Source organism: Zophobas morio, unplaced genomic scaffold, assembly GCF_036711695.1.
Source record: "Zophobas morio isolate AGI-343-1 ecotype UQ-CSIRO unplaced genomic scaffold, CSIRO_AGI_Zmor_V1 ptg000014l, whole genome shotgun sequence".
In the NCBI taxonomy this organism is placed as follows: domain Eukaryota; kingdom Metazoa; phylum Arthropoda; class Insecta; order Coleoptera; family Tenebrionidae; genus Zophobas; species Zophobas morio.
Window position 1 is genome coordinate 1,118,820 of NW_026972119.1, and position 18,962 is coordinate 1,137,781.

Below are 18,962 nucleotides of genomic sequence, written 5' to 3' on the forward strand. Positions count from 1 at the left end.
ACTTGCCTCACATGCATTAAATTTAATAAATAAAACAATTATTAAGTATTATTTATTTGTCCTTTAAAAATTTAAGGATGGCATCGTAAAAATTTGTTAATTGAATATTTGACTCAATTAACTTGACTAATTAAATAAAAAATCCTTAAATATCCAATTTTCTCGTAGTTCCGGAAACAGAATACTATTTTTAATTTTAATATGTAAGCGTTGCAGCAGTTAAATATATACTATTTGCAGGATAAATTAACATTTTATAATTTGTTTAACGACACCTATCTGACTTGTTAGAATGTATCAAAAGTGAGAAATGTTATGTCTAAACAACATTAGATAAATGTTTTCGTAAGTAAGCAAAGAAAATATTTTTTTCAAACAGCTGGTCATAAGGTATGACTTATTAATAAATTAATTTTGTTTAATTATTCACCCAGCGCAGATCAAAAGGTGTCTCCCCGGATAAAATTAAATCCTATTTTACCAAATTAACTATTTTATAAGAATTTATAAAAACTAGATGTTATACACATCAATTTCTTCGATTTTAGGAGATTAATTCATTCCAAAAAAAAATTAAAACCAAAAATAACAATCTAGTATCGAGTGTATTAGTGAGAGCGACATGTCCCGGAAATGATCGAATGACGTCTGTGTTGACGAAGAATGCGTAGACTTTACAATTTTTCCCACACAAGCTCTTAATATTGTATTTTGTAGCAGTTGACCACGTATCGTTATACAGATAATGGCTGATTACTTTGCTTTGGTGAATAAGCAATTCCTAGATCTCCGCTTATCGAACACACCTCTTTTTCATTTGTTCATCATTATAAAAGAACTTTAAATTTTAAATGTTATTGTTGTTGATCTGCGACCCGCATGCAAAGGGAAATATTTCAGCTGAAAGATAGTTTTATCTAGCGTTGAAAGTTGTTCTTACTGTTAAATAAATTTATAAATTTTTATTGCTATTGGATTTCATCTAGTAATTTTAAATGATAGAATAAGATGCGGACTCTTTTCAGAATTAAATTTGCTTCCTGTTTTTACTTCCCGAGGGTAGGCTAAGGAAGTATTGTAATAAGATCCATCCGGCGAATAACTACTTTCATGTTTTCTCGACTGTCCTAACTAGTCTTAAGTCTTCGGACGGGTACGCTGAGGGTATCCCTAACAGCATCACCGTGTCATCGCTTCCATAGTACGAAGAAATAGGTATCCTGTTTCCATCTGGATGTTCTCTGTATGTCGGCTGTACGTCGATTTTTACGAGGCAACTAATCTCCAAAACTACTGCACTAACTGTTGTCAAATTGTAGATGTATTTAAGGAATATCGGGTAGGTCGTAAAACGCTAAACAAAATTTGTCTAATCATCTCCACCAATGACATGTTCTTAAAATTTTGCCTAGTACAAATTTTATAAAATTACGTAGTCGAAAACTCGTGAGGTTGTTCATAAATCCGTTCTACTTGACCTAAACATCCAGATTTAAAAAAATATGAAAATTGTATAGCAGCATTTTGCAATGTAACTTTGAACCTGTAAAATCGAATCTTCTTAAATCTTGTAAACGTTTTCAGGTTATCATAATCATGGTAAATCGTTAATGAAGATTTATCAGTTTATCCACTAACAAAAATTTAATTACGTCAACTCAAATTTTAAGAAATTATCCTCGCTCAAATATACAGAATATTATGACTTTGCGCTTGTTGTTTATCAGTGTATAATTTTTAAAATTAATTATACAGGGTTGAATAAAAAAATTAATGAATGAGTCAGTTTATTTTATTGATTAAATCAAGAACGATTCAATCCATTTTCCTTAAAATTTGAGAATGGTATACTGTTATACTATAATACTGTTTCTATCTAAATTGATATATCTGTACTCACAAAAATGTTGATAACGTCATCAATGGAAACAAACTCGTCACACACTTCTTTACATTTACTTTAACATTGCATACATATCTTTAATTAAACGTATAAGGATTACAATAAAAAAATAAAATTCACAAAATTAAATTTCATGATTTTTCAAAGAACCTGTATTTCTTCGCCTGTATTATCCATTCACGATCTTTATATAGTAAAGTAGGCTTTGATATTTTTTAATTAAGTTGGATAAACTGATTTGATGATTTAATTTTTTGTCTGTCAGTAGTCTGATTGACATTTGCTTCGAGCTGGATTGCCACTTTTCTACTTCATTTATTAGATCAGAATTATTCGACAAACAAATGTTTTAATTTTGTCAGCATAGATAATTTGTCATTGTGACAGATTCACAGATCATTGCGACATTATTTAAAAAGAAAATGCCTAAAATAGTTTTACTGCAACAAAAAATTGCAATAAAAAGATGTTTTTTGCAGTTTCGAAAAGACAGGCCCGATTTTTCTTTGGAAGAACTAACTATGAGGGTCTCGAACATATTTTCTGTAATGTAAAAATACGCTGTAAAATATTTTTTAATTTTTTTCTCATAGGTGGGAACATCAACTGTAACGAAAATTGTATCAACAAGGGATCAAAATTTAAAAACATCACTATCTCGTAAGCGAAAACCAACGGATTTATTTACAAATTATATGTTCCGGAAAGACCTGCAACGACAAATTTGGCAACTTAATGAAAAAAACGTATATATTTCAGTCTAGATACTCTTTTGGCATATTCTAGGGAACAGTTGGAATTTAAAGGGGGGCGAACCACATTATATAAAATTCTTAAGTCAATGGGTTATAAAACACAGGGAAGTAAATGGTTGCAAAATTCTATGTGGACAAAAACATGTCGTTGCAGCCAAAATTACTTTTTTGAGAACATATTTACAGTTTCTAAATTCTTGTGAAAATTTGACTTTCGTGTATTTGGATGAAACATGAATCTATCAAAATGGTTCGTCCATTCGTCGCTGGGTGCACGATACTGATCTAAAAAGCAATCCCACCAAAATTAAAAGTGAAGGATCAAGGTTTACTATTCTCCATGCGGGCTGTTCAACGGGGTTCTTGGATGGTTGTAACAATCTTTTAAATTAAAAAAATAACGATAGAGACTATCATAAAACGATGGACGGGACATTTTTCCAAAATTGGGTGGTTAATCAGCTCATTCCTACTTTGGCAAAGTTGAACCAAATATGTGTGGTGGTTTTAGACAATACACCGTATCATTCGGTTCAGTTAGATAAACTATCCACTTTTTCTAGTAAAAAATGTGAAATTCAGGAATGGCTCTTTAAACATTGTGTTGAATTTGACAAAAAAATTTCGAAGAAACAGTGAGATTTAATTAAACCCTTCAGAAACAAAAGAAAACAAAAGATATTTGGTAGACGAGACATTAAGAGAAAGTAGCCATGAAGTACTTAGATTACTTCCGTACCATTGTCAATATAATCCAATTGAAATGGCGTGGGGATTTTGTAGGAACTGTTACAACAAGCATATAAATTCTCAACCTTTATTAAAAAATAGGGTGGAGAATTTATGACTTGAGGCGCTTTCTAAATGTACTCCAAGCATGTGGCAAAATTTTTGTAAACATTGTGAAAAACTTATTTTGGCAAATTGGGAAAAAAATATGGGAAATCTTTCGTACGAATCTATACCTGCTTTCATTATTTCGCTAGGTAAACCTGATTCAGAATCTGAGTTTGAAAATGACGGTGATGATACAGATTTTCATAGCGAAATAATGGAACTGGAGTGAATTGTAGCTTGTCGGGGGTGACATTTTTACGCATCTTTCGTTCTAAATTTACCAAGGAAGTATGTGAAAAACTGTCTGACGTACAACAAAATAAGTATAATTTTAGTTAGATCGTCCACGTTGTTACTTTGCACCAAATTTTAAGCATTTTCATTTTTTTTTGTAACTCTTCATGGACCTGGAGAAGGCGTATAGTAACGTTCTTATTAATACGCGTTTGGAAGTACTTAGTAAAAGCAGATAAAGAGCACTTCCGTAAGCATTAGTAATAGCTATATAGACAAATCATTCAATTTATGGCCGGAAAACTGTTTCAGAAGAGATAAACCCATCAAAGCAATAGAGCAAAGTTGTTGTCTTTTACCAACCCTTTTAGTAATCTTAGAAAAGTGAAAAAAGAAGTTGGAAGATATGGAAATAGGCTGTCACAAAGGTCGAAATTGCCATTTCTAAGAAGAGTGGGCGAGCAGAACGAACTGATGATTGAGAATTAAAGATGAGATGCTAAATGTGGCATGCGACAATAGTCGTATGTAGAACCCCCATTCATATAAAAACAACGTTTAAGTGAAATTTTAGTGTTTGTTCCATACATATGAAATAAAGACTTACAAAAAACCGTATAGCTGTTTTAAATAGCGTAAAGTTTTATGCTTTCTAAGAAATGGATACCGTTAACTTGGTCATTGCTATTGAAAACTGAAAGTATCGGCAACAATGTTTATATTTCTGGCATACTTTTTAACCTTTAATTTAATAAAACATAACCTAACGAAAAAAGTTCACGGAATTTTTATTCTTCTGCATCGAATACCAACAAACTCACTGGATTTTCATGGCCAACCCTACTATATAAAGATCGTGAACGGATAATATTTCATGGGCGCGGGTACGTTTTGTGTAAAAACTTGAGACCAATTCTTACTTCCAGCGCGTAAGCTAAGGAAATATTGTAATGTGGTCCATCGGACGAATGGCCACTTTGATGTGTTCTCGATGCTTCATGACCCCTAGAACACGAAAAAAGTGGTTTTCCGTCTGTCTGTCTGTCTGTCGTCTGTTATCTGTGCTATCAAATTTTGTACGTAAGTTATGACAGTTATGAATATCGTTTAAACGGTAAAACGCCATTATTTACAATAGCAAATGTTTAATTTGTAAAAAATAAGATACCCCTGCACTTGTTGTTTATGAATCCTTGTTGAGTTTTTCCATAGACATCCAGATTTTTGGAATAAAATCAAAATTTTATACTGACAGTTTGCAATTTAGCATTGAAACTGCAAAACCGAAATTTCTGAAATCTTACAAACGTTTTAAGAGTATCCTAAGCATAGTAATTTGTTAATTAAAATTAAAACATTTATACCTTACCACAACGTCTTCACAAAATTTTGCAATGGAGAAAACCCACTTGAAACCTGCACCGATTTTTTTTCTTTGAATGAAAGATCAAAATTTAATATTAATTAAGGAAATTAATATAAACGTATAACTCAGAATGATACTTTTGAGAATCAAGGATGCCTTAAAAGTAACAATGGGTATAATATTGTACATAAAAATTCAGCAAAGCACATTTTTAATGAAAATCAATTAACTGTAATCATGCTCTGAAAATCGTAAGGAAAATTGTAAGATCGATAGTTATAACAACTTTTTATTTAGATGACGTATTGAAATACATCTCGAATACAACCCACACAACTTCAAATATTTTAGAATTCTAAAATATCTTATCTGAGAGTTCTAGAGTACTACAAATACTGGCAATAACACACATTTCTGCTTGTTCGTACCGGGGGTGTTCAGACTGTTAAAAATTTTTAATTTATACTTCCTGAACTAAGGAAGTATTGTAATCGAGTTCATCGGCCGACTTCTTACTTTTATGTTTTCTCGACCTTTCATGTCCCCAAGAGTACGAAGAAATAGGTCCCCGTTTCCGTCTGTCTGTCTGCTTGCCTTCTGTCCGCATTTTTTAGAGATATTCTCCGAAATTAATGTCCGATTGTTGTCAAATTTTGTATGTACATTAAAAATGTCATGTAGGGGGTAAAACGCTCACCAAAGTTTAGTCAGTCATCCCCACCACCAGTGGGATAACGTTACCTTCAAAATTTACTATAATATATTCTTTTTAATTTTATAAAATAATATATTCTTGCACCTGTCGTGTATGAATCAATGCTGACTTTTCATCCCAGACATCCAGATTTTTGGGAAGAAAATCAAAATTGTATAACAACATTTTGCAATTTAACTTTGAAACTACAAAACCAAATGTTCTGAAATCTTGCAAATGTTTTAAGGTTATAGTAATGATGGTAAATTGCTAATCAAAATTAATTCGAATATCCTATCCCAAAAAAGTGATGACGTCTCTCAAAATTTTGTCAAATACATTATATCTAAATTAAAAATGTGTCATCCTATTCATATTTTTCAGAATTGGTTATACAAGGTGACTCAAAAAATGAATGAATGTTTCAATTTATTTTATTGATTACATCAGGAACTGCAAAAACCGAATGCTTTGAAATATTGCAGACCTTTTAAAGTTCCTTATCGTAAGCATGTTAAATTTTTAATCAAAACGTATCTGTTTATCCCCTCCAAAAATTGATGACCACAAATTTTGCCGAGTAAATCCTAGAATTATTTATTCCGGGTGAATGAATGAGGTAATTTATTTTATTGATTAAACCAAGTCACTCCACTTTCCCGAAAATTTGAGAATACAATGATGTTGTTATTATTAGTATTACACTGCACCTATGCAAATTGATATACATGCCCTTGCAAAAATGTTGATGACGTCATCACAAAATTTTGTGAAGGAAAAACTAATTTGAACTATACCCTAGTACGTTTCTTTATATTTACTTGAACATTACATACATATCTTTACTTTAACTTCTAGGGGTTGTCATAGGACAAAATAAAATTCGCAAAATAAAATTTTATAATTTTTCGAAAAAAATCTACATGTTTTATTGTTCTTCAGGGGCGAGGGAACTTTTGTCAAAACAAACTTCGAGCAATTTTTTTTAACTTTCCAAGCCGATGAATATTGGTGAATTTTATTTTTTACAGGCGTGCTCTTATTTAGTTAATACCTATAAGAAACGAGTGCTAAATTGACCAATTATGCACATACTTAAGTGAAAAGCGTGGATTTGATTTTCATATCAGGTACACGTGTATAATATTTTTACAACTGTTCATACAGAGAATTTAACTACTAATAAATGGCTCAATTAATGTATTGATTAACTAAAACATATTTATCTAATTTTCCCGTATTTCTAGACCACAGGCTTATAGGCATTCTGGCAGAAATGCAAGATAAACAAGATTTTAAAATTTGTTTACGAAACTGCAAATGTTTACTGTGATTCAGATGTGAGGGACGTTCTGTCTCAATAACTTTAGATGAATAAACTTATCAATAAATTGATTTTGTTTTAATTTTCCACCAAAGGGTTTCTCGATTCTCCTGGGACAATATTAAATCAAATTTAACTGAATTCACTATTTTCTAAAAAGGTACAAGAAACAAATATTATACACATCAATTTCTTCGATTTTGGAAAATCATTAATTCCACTGGCAAATAAATTTCACAATGAAACTAATAATGTAAACGTTCAGAGTTTAACGTGAGGGCGGCATGTCTGAGAAATTACCGAATGACATCTCTGCTGACGAAGAATGCGTGTGCTTTACATATTTTCCCATACGAGCCCATAACAATGTATTTTGTAGCAGCTGACCGTGTATCGTTATACAGATAATTGCGGATTGCTTTGGTGAGTAAGCGATTCCTCGAAGCCAGCTTATCAAACACAACTTGTTTTTCGTTTGTTTTATACAGTCCCAGAATTAAAGAGCTTTAAATTTTAAATGGCTACATTGAAAAGGAAATTTTTCAGCTGAAAATTATTTTTAAATTATATTTATTAAATGAAATATATATTAAATGAAAGTAGGGTGCTTGAAAATATTGAGTTTTTTTTAATACTTGTGTAAAAAAATAGAGGAAGTTGTTTTTGCTGTTAATAATCAAATGTACATATTTTTTATTAGGTACGAAGAACTTTAAATGGTATAAGAAAACACGGACTCTTTCCAGAATTACACTTATTTTGTGTTTTTTTTTTTTGTTTTCATATAGATTGACGTCACTAATTTATGGAGCACTGAATAAAAATACTTGCTGTTCATTGCTGTAAATGAAATTTGATGGAACTGATTTTGTCATTTACAAGGTATAAAAATAAAAAGGTATAAAAATGAACAATATTTTTAAAATTTTGCGAAAAATTAAAAAAAATTATTTATTTCAATGTAAGTGTGAAATAATCATCATAAAGGACTACTTATTAATTGTTATTATTCTTCAATTTATCACTTTTTATTATCACCTTTAAAATCAAAATCATGTCCGCTATCACTTGATTCATTTCTATGTTTCTTTTCAACAAGAAAATAGTGTCCAAAACTGTCTGGTCGTCGTTAAATCAAAGTTGTTCATACCGATAGGACTGTGGGATCTGTGAGGTTCCCTACAACTTTATAATAGAAAATTGGGTCATTGTTGTCGTCCTTTGTTTCGTACAGAAATTCTTGGAATTTTGCAAATATAAAAATAATAATATTTATATGTGTGTACATATATGTAGATTTTAGAATTATGCAATGAATGCTGAGACTGCTATTATTCTATATAAAAAAAATATTTTAACCAATTTTAGCATCGCAGTTGCAGCATTTTTTCTCAAAAAAGTGCTAGTTTAATGCTCACCAGTAAAAGTTGAAAAGTTCAAATCGATTACATAATATGAAGTGATTTTTTTGAAACTAAGATGAAACCTACATATACTAATAGTAATAACCGACATTGTGTTTCATAATACAACGATCGTTACATTTTCTATGTATAAGTTTAAAAAGAGAAAATGTACTGTAAATAACATAAAGATAAATTATAATATAATTATAAATTAATTTCATGAATGTTTTGCATCTCTGTTAGGCATGGTATGGTTCGTGAGGTATAGCAGACAACTTTTGGTTAAATATTTTACCATCTAGACGATATCCTTAAATTATGTACATTAAACACTCATCACCACGAAACAAGGGCCACCCTTTATTATTATTTTTTTTTTAGAAAAAGGTCCGAAGTTGAGCAAAATAAAATTTGATTTCTGCGAAATATTTAAATATTGTTTTGCAAAGTCTATTGTAATATTTTTATCCAAAAGAACGAAACAAAATATATTTGAATAAAAAACGATAAAAATTAATAACAATCAAACAAAGCTGAAAAAAATTGGTCGAAGGTTATTTCAGCAGAACTTCCCTCGCCATGAAGTATAACAAAACATAATCAGATTTTTCGAAAAATTATAAAATTTGATTAAAAAATTAAAATAAGGATATGTATGTAATGCTAAAATAAATGTAAAGAATCGTGCTACGCGTATATTTAAAATGAGTTTTTCCTTTATTAAATTTTGTGATTAATTTATTTTATTGATGAATTCATTAATTTTTTTGTCACCCTGTATAGAAATTCTATAAAACATGATGTAATGAAATGATAAATCACTAGAATAGATTCATCATATTTAGGCTTTATTCAGCAAAATTTTGAGATGACGTAATCAATGTTTTGGACGGGATGAATATATTTTGATTACAAATGTATCATGCTTACTATAACTTCAAAACGTCTGGAAGATTTCAAAGCAGTCGGTTTTGCAGTTTCTGATTTGATCAATAAAATAAATTAACTCATTCATTAATTTTTGGAGTCATCCTGTATCATCAGTTTTTAGGGGTGCGGTAAACGGATAAAGTTTAATAAACGTTTTATTAAGATTTCGATAACCCTAAAACGTTTACGAGGTTTCAGATCGTTTAGTTTCGCAATTTCACAGTTAACTGTAAAATGCTGTTATACAATTTTGATCTTTTTACAAAAATTTGGATGCTCAGTGTAAAAACAAGTGGAGCAATATGTTACTTCGTTAAATTTATATAACACTGGTGAGTGAGTCTACATATATATATAATTTCACAACAATCAGTCTAGTAGTTTCGAACATCATCGATGTAATAAAAACTTAAACCTACCACAAGCAGATGACAGACAGGCCGAAGCGGGAAGTATAAACAGAAGCAGATGCATTGGAATTGGATGTTTATTATATGTAGTATGTAAATCATAATACACTTAAAAATTTTAAACCTGTTATAGTTTCAGAAATGAAGTATAAGGTTAGGCGTTAGAGTTAATATTTCTAACAGAAATCAGAGAAAAACAATCAAAGCGACCAGAAATTTGCATGTTTTTCGGAAAAATATGCGATTAGATGTTTATCACACGAATTACAAATATTTTTTGTAGCTAGAGCAGATGTTTTTAAAAAGGCCAGTTTTTCTCAAAAAAAAAACAAGTTTTATTACCTTCACCTTAGAAATTTGCGCAAATTTTAACAAAATTCACAGCTTTTCATCCTTCATCAAAGTTTTAATACAGACTGAAGCTAGACTGGTTACGTGTTAATTAATAAATTGAAAACATGTTAATACAACATACTCTACCCTCTATGTAATGCATGTTGCATTACAGTTGCAAATTCATACCTAATCTTTGCTTTACTGCACCAACTAATTTTGCGTCTTCTAACGTAAAAATATTTCTCTTCCAATAAAAGAGAAGATATTGATTGTAGCATCCCGTTTGCGATTGTAAAATGGCATTTGCTGGATAATTAAAAAAGGGAATGTCATCGGTAGTACCGCCTCACATCAAGATCTCTTCTCTCAGTTTTGACTATTTTTATCATTTTGTATGAAACTATAACGTTTATCCCCACAATAGCGAAAACGCAATATATTTGTCGACGGATTCCGCCCATTGCGTTGACATTCTCTAGAAACTTTTTTAGACGATTTTTAATTATCATAGTAGCGGGTGTTCAATTGAAAGAGTCATCTAGTTCGTGTTGCTTGTTTGATAGAAGAAAATGTAGTGAAAAGCGCCAAGTTAGGTAATTCATACAATAGTATTGATATTTCCGCGTGGTTAGCTATTAATTGTGAAGTTGATTGTAGACATACCATGATATTGAAAAAAAATCTAAAGCGTGTTTTGAAATTTATATAAAAATAAAATATGTTGGCCGTATCATTATGTTTGTCTAACGTTGTTTAAATCTGTTGATTTGACGTATGTTTGATACGGAATGAGTTATCATTGACATTGATTTGCAAAATTTCAAAATATAAACATGACATCTCATATACGAAAACGTCAGCAATCCCCAATGATGCGGTGGAAATACAAATAATAAAAAGTATTCCAAAGTACGCTTAACAAGATTTTTTTCGGTCAAATGATACAAAAATCAAGGCCAACCTGATGACTTTTTCAGTTGAACACCCGATCCCTTTAAACTTGTATGTTTAATACGCATCTCGCTGACGGCAGCGTCGCGCCATTGAAAACCGAATGATCGAGTCGTATTATTTTCTCGCGGTTGTACTGACGAATGGTACGACCTATCCGGGGTGTCGTATCAGTTTGACTATATGTTTTCACCCAGAAAGAAATTTTAATTGTTTTTTTTTTGTTTGTTAATTTTTAATTAAACGAATCAAAAATTGTTGTGTTATAAAATGCTTCAGTGAGAAGTTTATTGTGAAAATATGGCAGAAGAAGGATCGAGTTGTAGTTTGTCAAATTCACAAGCAACAAGGTAGGTATAATTTCAACTAAATTACAAAAGTAGACCGCTAGTCCCAAGTGTTTGTGCAAATTACTGTAAGAGTTTACCTGTTTCTCAGTATTTTAAAGTTAACGAAACATGAAAATCCATTCCCATAGCAAAGCAAATGAGTATACATAGTTTAGTTTTTTCGATAAAATGGCTATTTACCGTAAATGTAGAACATTTACCACCATTATTTGTGGAAGAAATGACAGGCTCTTGTTTTAACAGCAACACCCAAGAATAAAATTAATTTAGAAGCTAAAAGAAATAGTTAACTGCTTCTTAAAACAAGAAGCTGTTTTTCTCTTACATCGATATGATGTTAAGAATCAAGGCTGTCTAATGGATAAGCACTTTCGTTCTACAGTTTAAATTAATTAATATAGGGAGTATATCGATGTGGCAAACGAGAATTTAATTTGAGTTTGAAATGTAACTTCAGAACCAGGCTACATACTTTTTTAATATTTCTAAAACAAAATTGGTCAAATGTTATTTGGACAGAACTTCCGTTGCACTTGAAGTTCAGCATTTTCGAAAAACTATAAAATTTGGTGTTGCAATTTTTTTTTATCTGAATCCCTTTAAGAATAAACATATGTATGTAATGTAAAAATACATGTAAAGAAGCGTGCTCCGCGTACATGTCTGAGTATTTACAAAATTTGTGATGACGTCATCAAATTTTTGCAACGACAAGTATATCAACTTGGATTGGTGCAGTGTAATACTAATAATAACAGTATTACATTCCCAACTTTTTTGAGAAAATGGAGTGAGCCGTTCCTGATTTAATCAATAAATTAAATTGACTCATTCATTAATTAATCTAAACCCTCTTTACAAGCAATTCTTACACGATCATAAGTACAAATTGATCATATTTTGCAGATTTTAGGTAGAATTTATTCGTCAAAATTTTGAGATATCGGCATTAATTTTTTGGGGGAAGTAAGCTGATATATTTTGATTAACAAATTTACCATGCTTACAATACTTTTAACACGTCCGCAAGATTTCAAAGCACTCGGTTTTGCAGTTCCTGATTTAATCAATAAAATAAATTCACTCATTTTTTTTAGTCATACTGTATAAGCAAATAGAAATATAAAAATAGAAAACATGAATGGAATGATAAATCACAAGTACCTATAGATTCAACATATTTTACATATTGTAGTTAGGATTTATTCGGCAAAAATTTTGAGGCGACGTCATTCATATTTTTGGGGGATAAGCAAATATATTTTGATAAAAAATTTAGCGTGTTTATGATAGCTTTAAAGCATCTGCAAGAAATTCAAAGCATTTGGTTTTGCAGATTCAAATTGAAATTACACAACGTTGTATAATTTTGATTTTTTTGCAAAAATTTTGACGTTTCAGGTAAAAACTCAACACGGATTCATAAACTACATGTGTAGGACTATGTTTTTTATATAATTTGAAACCCATTTACAACGTACAATTTTGATTTGACGTCATCACATTATTGGCTGCGATGATTAGACAAAGTTTGTTTCACTTTTTACCAAATACGTGATATTCATAATACACATAAGTTGACAGCAATCGGTCCAGTGGTTTCGGAGATCATTTGTCTAACAAAAATTGTCACGAATGGTGGACAAACAGACACAGATAGACGGACAGACGAAAACGGAAGACCCATTTTTACTTCCCGATCGTAAGCAAAGGAAGTATTGTAATCGAGTCCATCGCACGAATAACCACTTTTTTTACAAATTCGTCACGTACTTTGTAAGATAAATTATAATTTTTTTTAGTAAAAATTTAATTTTATTAAATTAATATATTTTTTTTTAATGGAACACTCGACATATTTTTATTTTCCGAGCTAAGCTAAGGAGTACTGTAATCAAGTCCATCGCGACTCGCTACTTTTATGTTTTCTCGGCGTTCATGAGTTCATGACACTTAGAATATGGAAACATAAGTCTCTCTTCCGTCTGTCTATGCCATCTGTCCGCGTCTATGTCGATTTTTGTTAGACAGATAAATTGCTAAACAACCGGACCGATTATTTTCAAATTTTGAATGCATATTAGGCATATTGTGTGGTTGATAAAAGGCTGACGAAAATTTGCTGATTATCCTCACCACAATGCGATGACGTGATCCTAACAATTTACAATATTGAATTTTTTTTAAATTTTATAAAATTGCTTACTCTTCCACTTGTAGATTGTGAATCCGTGTTGAGTTTTTATCTTAAGCATCAAGAGAAAAAAAAATCTAAATTTTATAACAAACACTTTATAATTTAACTTTGAAATTGCAAAACCGAATGTTCTGAAACCTTGTAAACGTTTTAAGGTTATTGGAAACATTGTTAATCAAAATTTATCACTTTGCGACCTTCCTAAAAACTGATGACAGTGACGACGTCATCTCAAAATTTTGACAAATGAATTCTAAAATGTGCAAAATTGATGGGTCTGTACATTATCACTCAATTTATATTTTTGTTAAAATTCCTTACACATGGTGACTCAAAGGAATTAATGAATGAGTCAGTTTATTTTATTGATCAAATCGGAAACTGCAGAACCGTTTAAAGTTATCCTAAGCATGGCAAATTTGTAATCAAAATGGATCTGTTTATCCCTTCCAAAAAAATTGATACATTCTGAAAATGTGGAAAATGTGATGAGCCTAGATCTGTGATTCATTTTTACATTAATATTTTTTAAAATAGCTTATATAGGGTAGTTCAAAAAAATGAGTAATAAAAATAATGAAAGAGTCAATTTATTTTATTAATTAAATCAGAAACGGTTTACTCCATTTTACCGAAATTTTGGGAATACAATAATGTTGTTTTTGATCTATACAAACAGAACACGTGTCCTTGCAAAAATGTTGATGACGTCATCACAAAAGTTTGTGAAGCAAAAACTGATTTGAAACATACGCGTAGGACGCTTCTTTACGTTTATTTTAACATTACATACATACCTTTATTTTATTTTTTAGCGGTTTTCATTTTAGAAATCTTTTTTTTTACTACAAAAAATCAAGTAGAACTACTATTCTAAAACCAATAATTAAAAAGTTATTTAGTAAAATAAGTCAAAAACTATCTATTTAATTCAAATCTACTTGCTTGAAAAATAAGTGTCTCATAAAGATTGTTCTTTTTTTTTAATTTAATGAAACTAAGCAAATGAAAAACATGGTTGTTAATTTTTCAGGCTACTGGGTTTTCATAAGGAAATATAATTTTTCTTCTATTTCATTGAATAACTTTTTTATTATTAATTTTAGTATATTGGTTACTTTTGATTCTGTATGGTAAATATGCAAAGGATTCGTTTATTAAAAAATACACTGGGTACATTTAATAATATGACGTTGATGTCATTTCCGGTTTTACCAGAAGCGAAAATTAAAGACTGTTACAATGAAATTAATCTTCTAGTATGACACAAATTTGCCCAAACAACAAAGTACCTATCTTCAGAAATAAAAAAGTTGTAGGAGTTGTATCAAATAAAAAAGGCAACTCAGAAGTAATCAGTTTTTGGAAGAAATCTACTACCCATATTTTTATTACATTTTGCTATTAGGCTGTTTATATGAACAACTTCGTAACTATTTTTACTTTAATTAAAAGAAGAAATATATCGAGTGGGTTAGAGTGTCAAACTAAAATATTAATCATACTTTAGATAACAACTAATTTACTCTCCAAATTTTTTGGACTAATTTTGAGAAACCTATACATTTGAACTGTAGTTACAATTTGTTGTAGAACTGCAGTGGATGAGCATCAAGATGAAGATGAAAATCGCGACGATGCCATTGGTGGTAAGAGTTTGAATAATCTATTTCGTAATTTTAAACTATTATATTTAAAAGGGAGAATATACAAAGATTGAGTAACGAAGCGCGCGTTTCTTGGTATCTCATTAATAACTTAAATAGTATACACAACTTGTTTTTTTTTTTTTAATAGAACATCTTCCACATTTTGCGTATTCTTATTAGGCTTTCGTAGACTTTAAAGTTATAGTTTGTTAGGTTTTTAGGAATATCGATTATTTGGTAAAACTCAAACCAAAATTTAATCATCTCCTTTGCAAAATTAAAAAAATTATTTTACATGATACATTTAGCTTTCATGCTGATTTAACTGATTGTTTCAAATACAGTGTTTTAAATAATTTTAGAGCTACTTACAAAATATGTTCAATTCGTTCAATTCATTTGATTAATTTTCAAACTGGAATAGTATTGATTAAAAAAACGATTTGCGTAGTCTTTATGACAGTCCAATTCAATTGTTTTCACATGTTCACACAAAACTTCATCTCAATCAGTATCTAATAAAGACACATAAAATATAAACACATATAAAAATTGTTGGGGTACTCTTAATGATTATCCCATTATCAAATCTGAAAAAGTATCGCCATTTAGCGCGACATTCTGAAGTAAACAAACAATTTTTTGCTACAAAGCATTCCTGGAGAAAAACTTCATTTTATTTTTTAGTTAATGTAACTTTACATAATTTATTGTTACTAAGTTACAACACTCTAAACCTAAAATTAATCTCGCAATTAAAGTCCACGTAGAAGTTGTAGTGCCAAAGAAGTTAAACAGTTTAGAATTATGTAACTAACTTCGTTTGAAAAACTAAGCTTGTTAAATTTATTGCTAAAGTACAATGTGCTTCTTTTTTAATGATAAATAGTTAGGCATAAAAAAAACTGACAAAGTATATATATTTGTTTTATATTAACACTCTTTAAAACTTTTAGAAAGAAGTAGTCAAGCTAAAAAGAATTATTGTCTATATTGCAAGCGATTTCTGTCAAAAATTACACCGCACTTGGAACGAAAACATAAGGATGAAGCAGATGTAAAACAATTTATGATTTTACCAAAAGGTAAAACTGACCGTACAGCAAAGTTTTTCAGATAAGATTTTTCACCTTTTTTTAGGCTGCAAAGAGAGAAAACGGATCATTGACACTATTAGAAAAATGGGCAATTTCTCTTATAATCAAACTCAAAAAAGCACTGGTATAATTGTATGCCGAAGGAAAAAAAATTTAGAAATTTCAAAACGAATTTACAGTGTTTGTCCTAATTGTAAAGGCTACTTTGTGACTTCAGCAATAAGAAAACACTTCAAAAATTGTGCTGGTAAAAACGATAAAAAAAAAGGCATTTTGGTAATGAGTCGCAAACTGGACATTGATGTTCATCAAAAAGCATCGGACATTCTCAAATACAAAGTTTTACCTGTTATGAGACTAGATAGCGTATGCACTGTTGTTCGCAACGATGCATTTTTAATAACATATGGAAACAAGTTATGCTCCAAGTATAGATCACCCCACATGTATAAAATGATAAGAACAAGATTGAGGCTATTGGGAACATTTTTTTTAGAAATGAATAAACTGCAAAATAATATTCAGTGTTTCGCCGATATATTTGATCCTATTTATTACGAGCATACTGTGAAAGCCATAAATACGATAGCAAGATTAGATGCAGAAAGTGGTAAATACGGAGCCCCTTCCACCGCGTTCAATTTGGGTATTTTAATTAAACACTGTGCAACTTTATACATTGCTCAATGTATCCAAAACAGCTGTTGGGAAAAGAAAACAAATGCTGAAAATTATTTAAAAGTATTGACTGAAGACATTGGAATTTCTGTTAATAAAACAGTCATAGAAAACCAAAAAGAGTTCAAAAGAAAGAAAAAAATATTATTACCCCAAAACAATGACATTAAAATATTGTCGTCTTTTTTAACAAAAAATAGAAGAAATCATTATAATAATTTAAAAAATGTGGGCTTTAAATACGACGACTGGTTAAATTTAGCGTCCTACACGCTAATTTCACTACAGTTGTTCAACAGGCGTAGGGCAGGGGAAATTGAAAGAGTGCTGATAACCGATTTTTTAAATTTTCAATCCGTTGATGAGGTACAAGATAAAGAAATATATGATGCTTTGTCGGAAGAATCCAAAACAGTAGCCAAGAAGTATGTAAGATTTGAGGCCCGCGGTAAGTTGGGAAGGGGAGTCCCAGTTTTAATCCATCGAGAGTTGTTGCAAAGCATTGAATATATTTTAAATAACCGAAAAAAAGCAGGCGTGATGGAAAAAAATCCATATCTATTTGGTATTCCTGGCAATGAAAGCACTCATTTAAGCGCTTGCCAGTTAATGAGAAAATTTTCTCAAGCTTGCGGAGCCAAAAATCCAACACTATTGCGTGGTACAACGCTTAGAAAACACATTGCCACTCGATCCGCTACAATGAATTTACAAGAAAGTGATGTCTCCGACTTGGCTAATTTTATGGGCCATGCAGAAAAAATTCATAGAGAACACTATAAACTACCCATCGTTACAAGAGAAATTACCAAAATGGCACAAATATTGGAAAAAGCTGAGGGCAAAACTGCCAAAGACAATGAAAAACTAGGTTCAAAAGGTAAGGAACCACATTTCTCGTTAAAATAACTTTGTATGACTTATGACTTCAGATACGCCGAACTGTGTTGTACTATTAGAAAAATTACAGCAGGAAAATATTTTTTCAGAGAAAGATACAGGTAATCTTCTTGATCGATTGGAAACAGGTAAATTTAGACTGTTTAAAAGCGAAGAATATTTTCAATAGGTATTATATTTCAGATGATGATAAACTTCATGCAGTCTTGCCAGACCAGCCCCAACCTGGTAAATTTACAAAGTGGATAAAAATAATTATACGATGTTTTATAATTTCAGGTTGCAGCAAATATTACATATCAGACGAAGAAGATGACTCTGTTGTGGTTCAGAGCAGGACAAACGGTTTGTTGTTTGTATGTTTTGTAACACTTTACTTTGTTGTAATTTATTTAGCTGGTCGAGGAGGAATAAAAGCGAGAAAATCTAAAACAACTCGAAAGATTGATTCAACACCTACAAAAAAACCACACGGTAAGTTTTGAAATTAAATGCGCTAAAGTGTTCATCGTTAATGATTAATTGCAGTCAGAATCGCTTGGGTTACGCCAGAAAGACATGCTGTAAAATCAGCTTTTCAAACACATATCGATCAAGGAACACTACCGTCTTTTCAAGAGTGCCGAGAAGCACAAATGAAGTTTCCAGTCTTGCAGCGTAGAAACTTGGCCACCATTAAAACCAAAATTAGTAATGAGATTCGACGCCGGAAACTACGATTTCAATAGCCACAAGAAGAGGAACTTCCAGTTTTGAAGTTATCAGTTATCGAATTCTATTATCAGTGATAATTTCTTATTGTTTGTTATAGTCAGTTTAATAAATTCTCATATTTTTATAATAAATTTTCGTTTTAATGTTTTATATATTAAATCAAAAAGAAATAAACGATTTTCAGATTCAAAACAATATTCGTTTAAAGAAGAAAACAGATTCTTTAACAGA

At 30.6% G+C, this 18,962-nt stretch overlaps 1 protein-coding gene across 1 annotated transcript; it reads left to right on the forward strand.

Moving 5' to 3' along the window:
• The first annotated feature begins 11,305 nt into the window (after positions 1-11,305).
• Positions 11,306-18,754, forward strand: LOC135129095 (uncharacterized). The gene is made up of 9 exons (XM_064056176.1): positions 11,306-11,496; positions 15,287-15,342; positions 16,299-16,427; positions 16,483-17,997; positions 18,050-18,145; positions 18,201-18,245; positions 18,297-18,362; positions 18,414-18,491; positions 18,546-18,754. The coding sequence occupies exons 1-9, from the start codon at positions 11,447-11,449 to the stop codon at positions 18,743-18,745; spliced, it is 2,235 nt and encodes a 744-aa protein (XP_063912246.1). The 5' UTR covers positions 11,306-11,446; the 3' UTR covers positions 18,746-18,754.
• Positions 18,755-18,962: the final 208 nt, after the last annotated feature.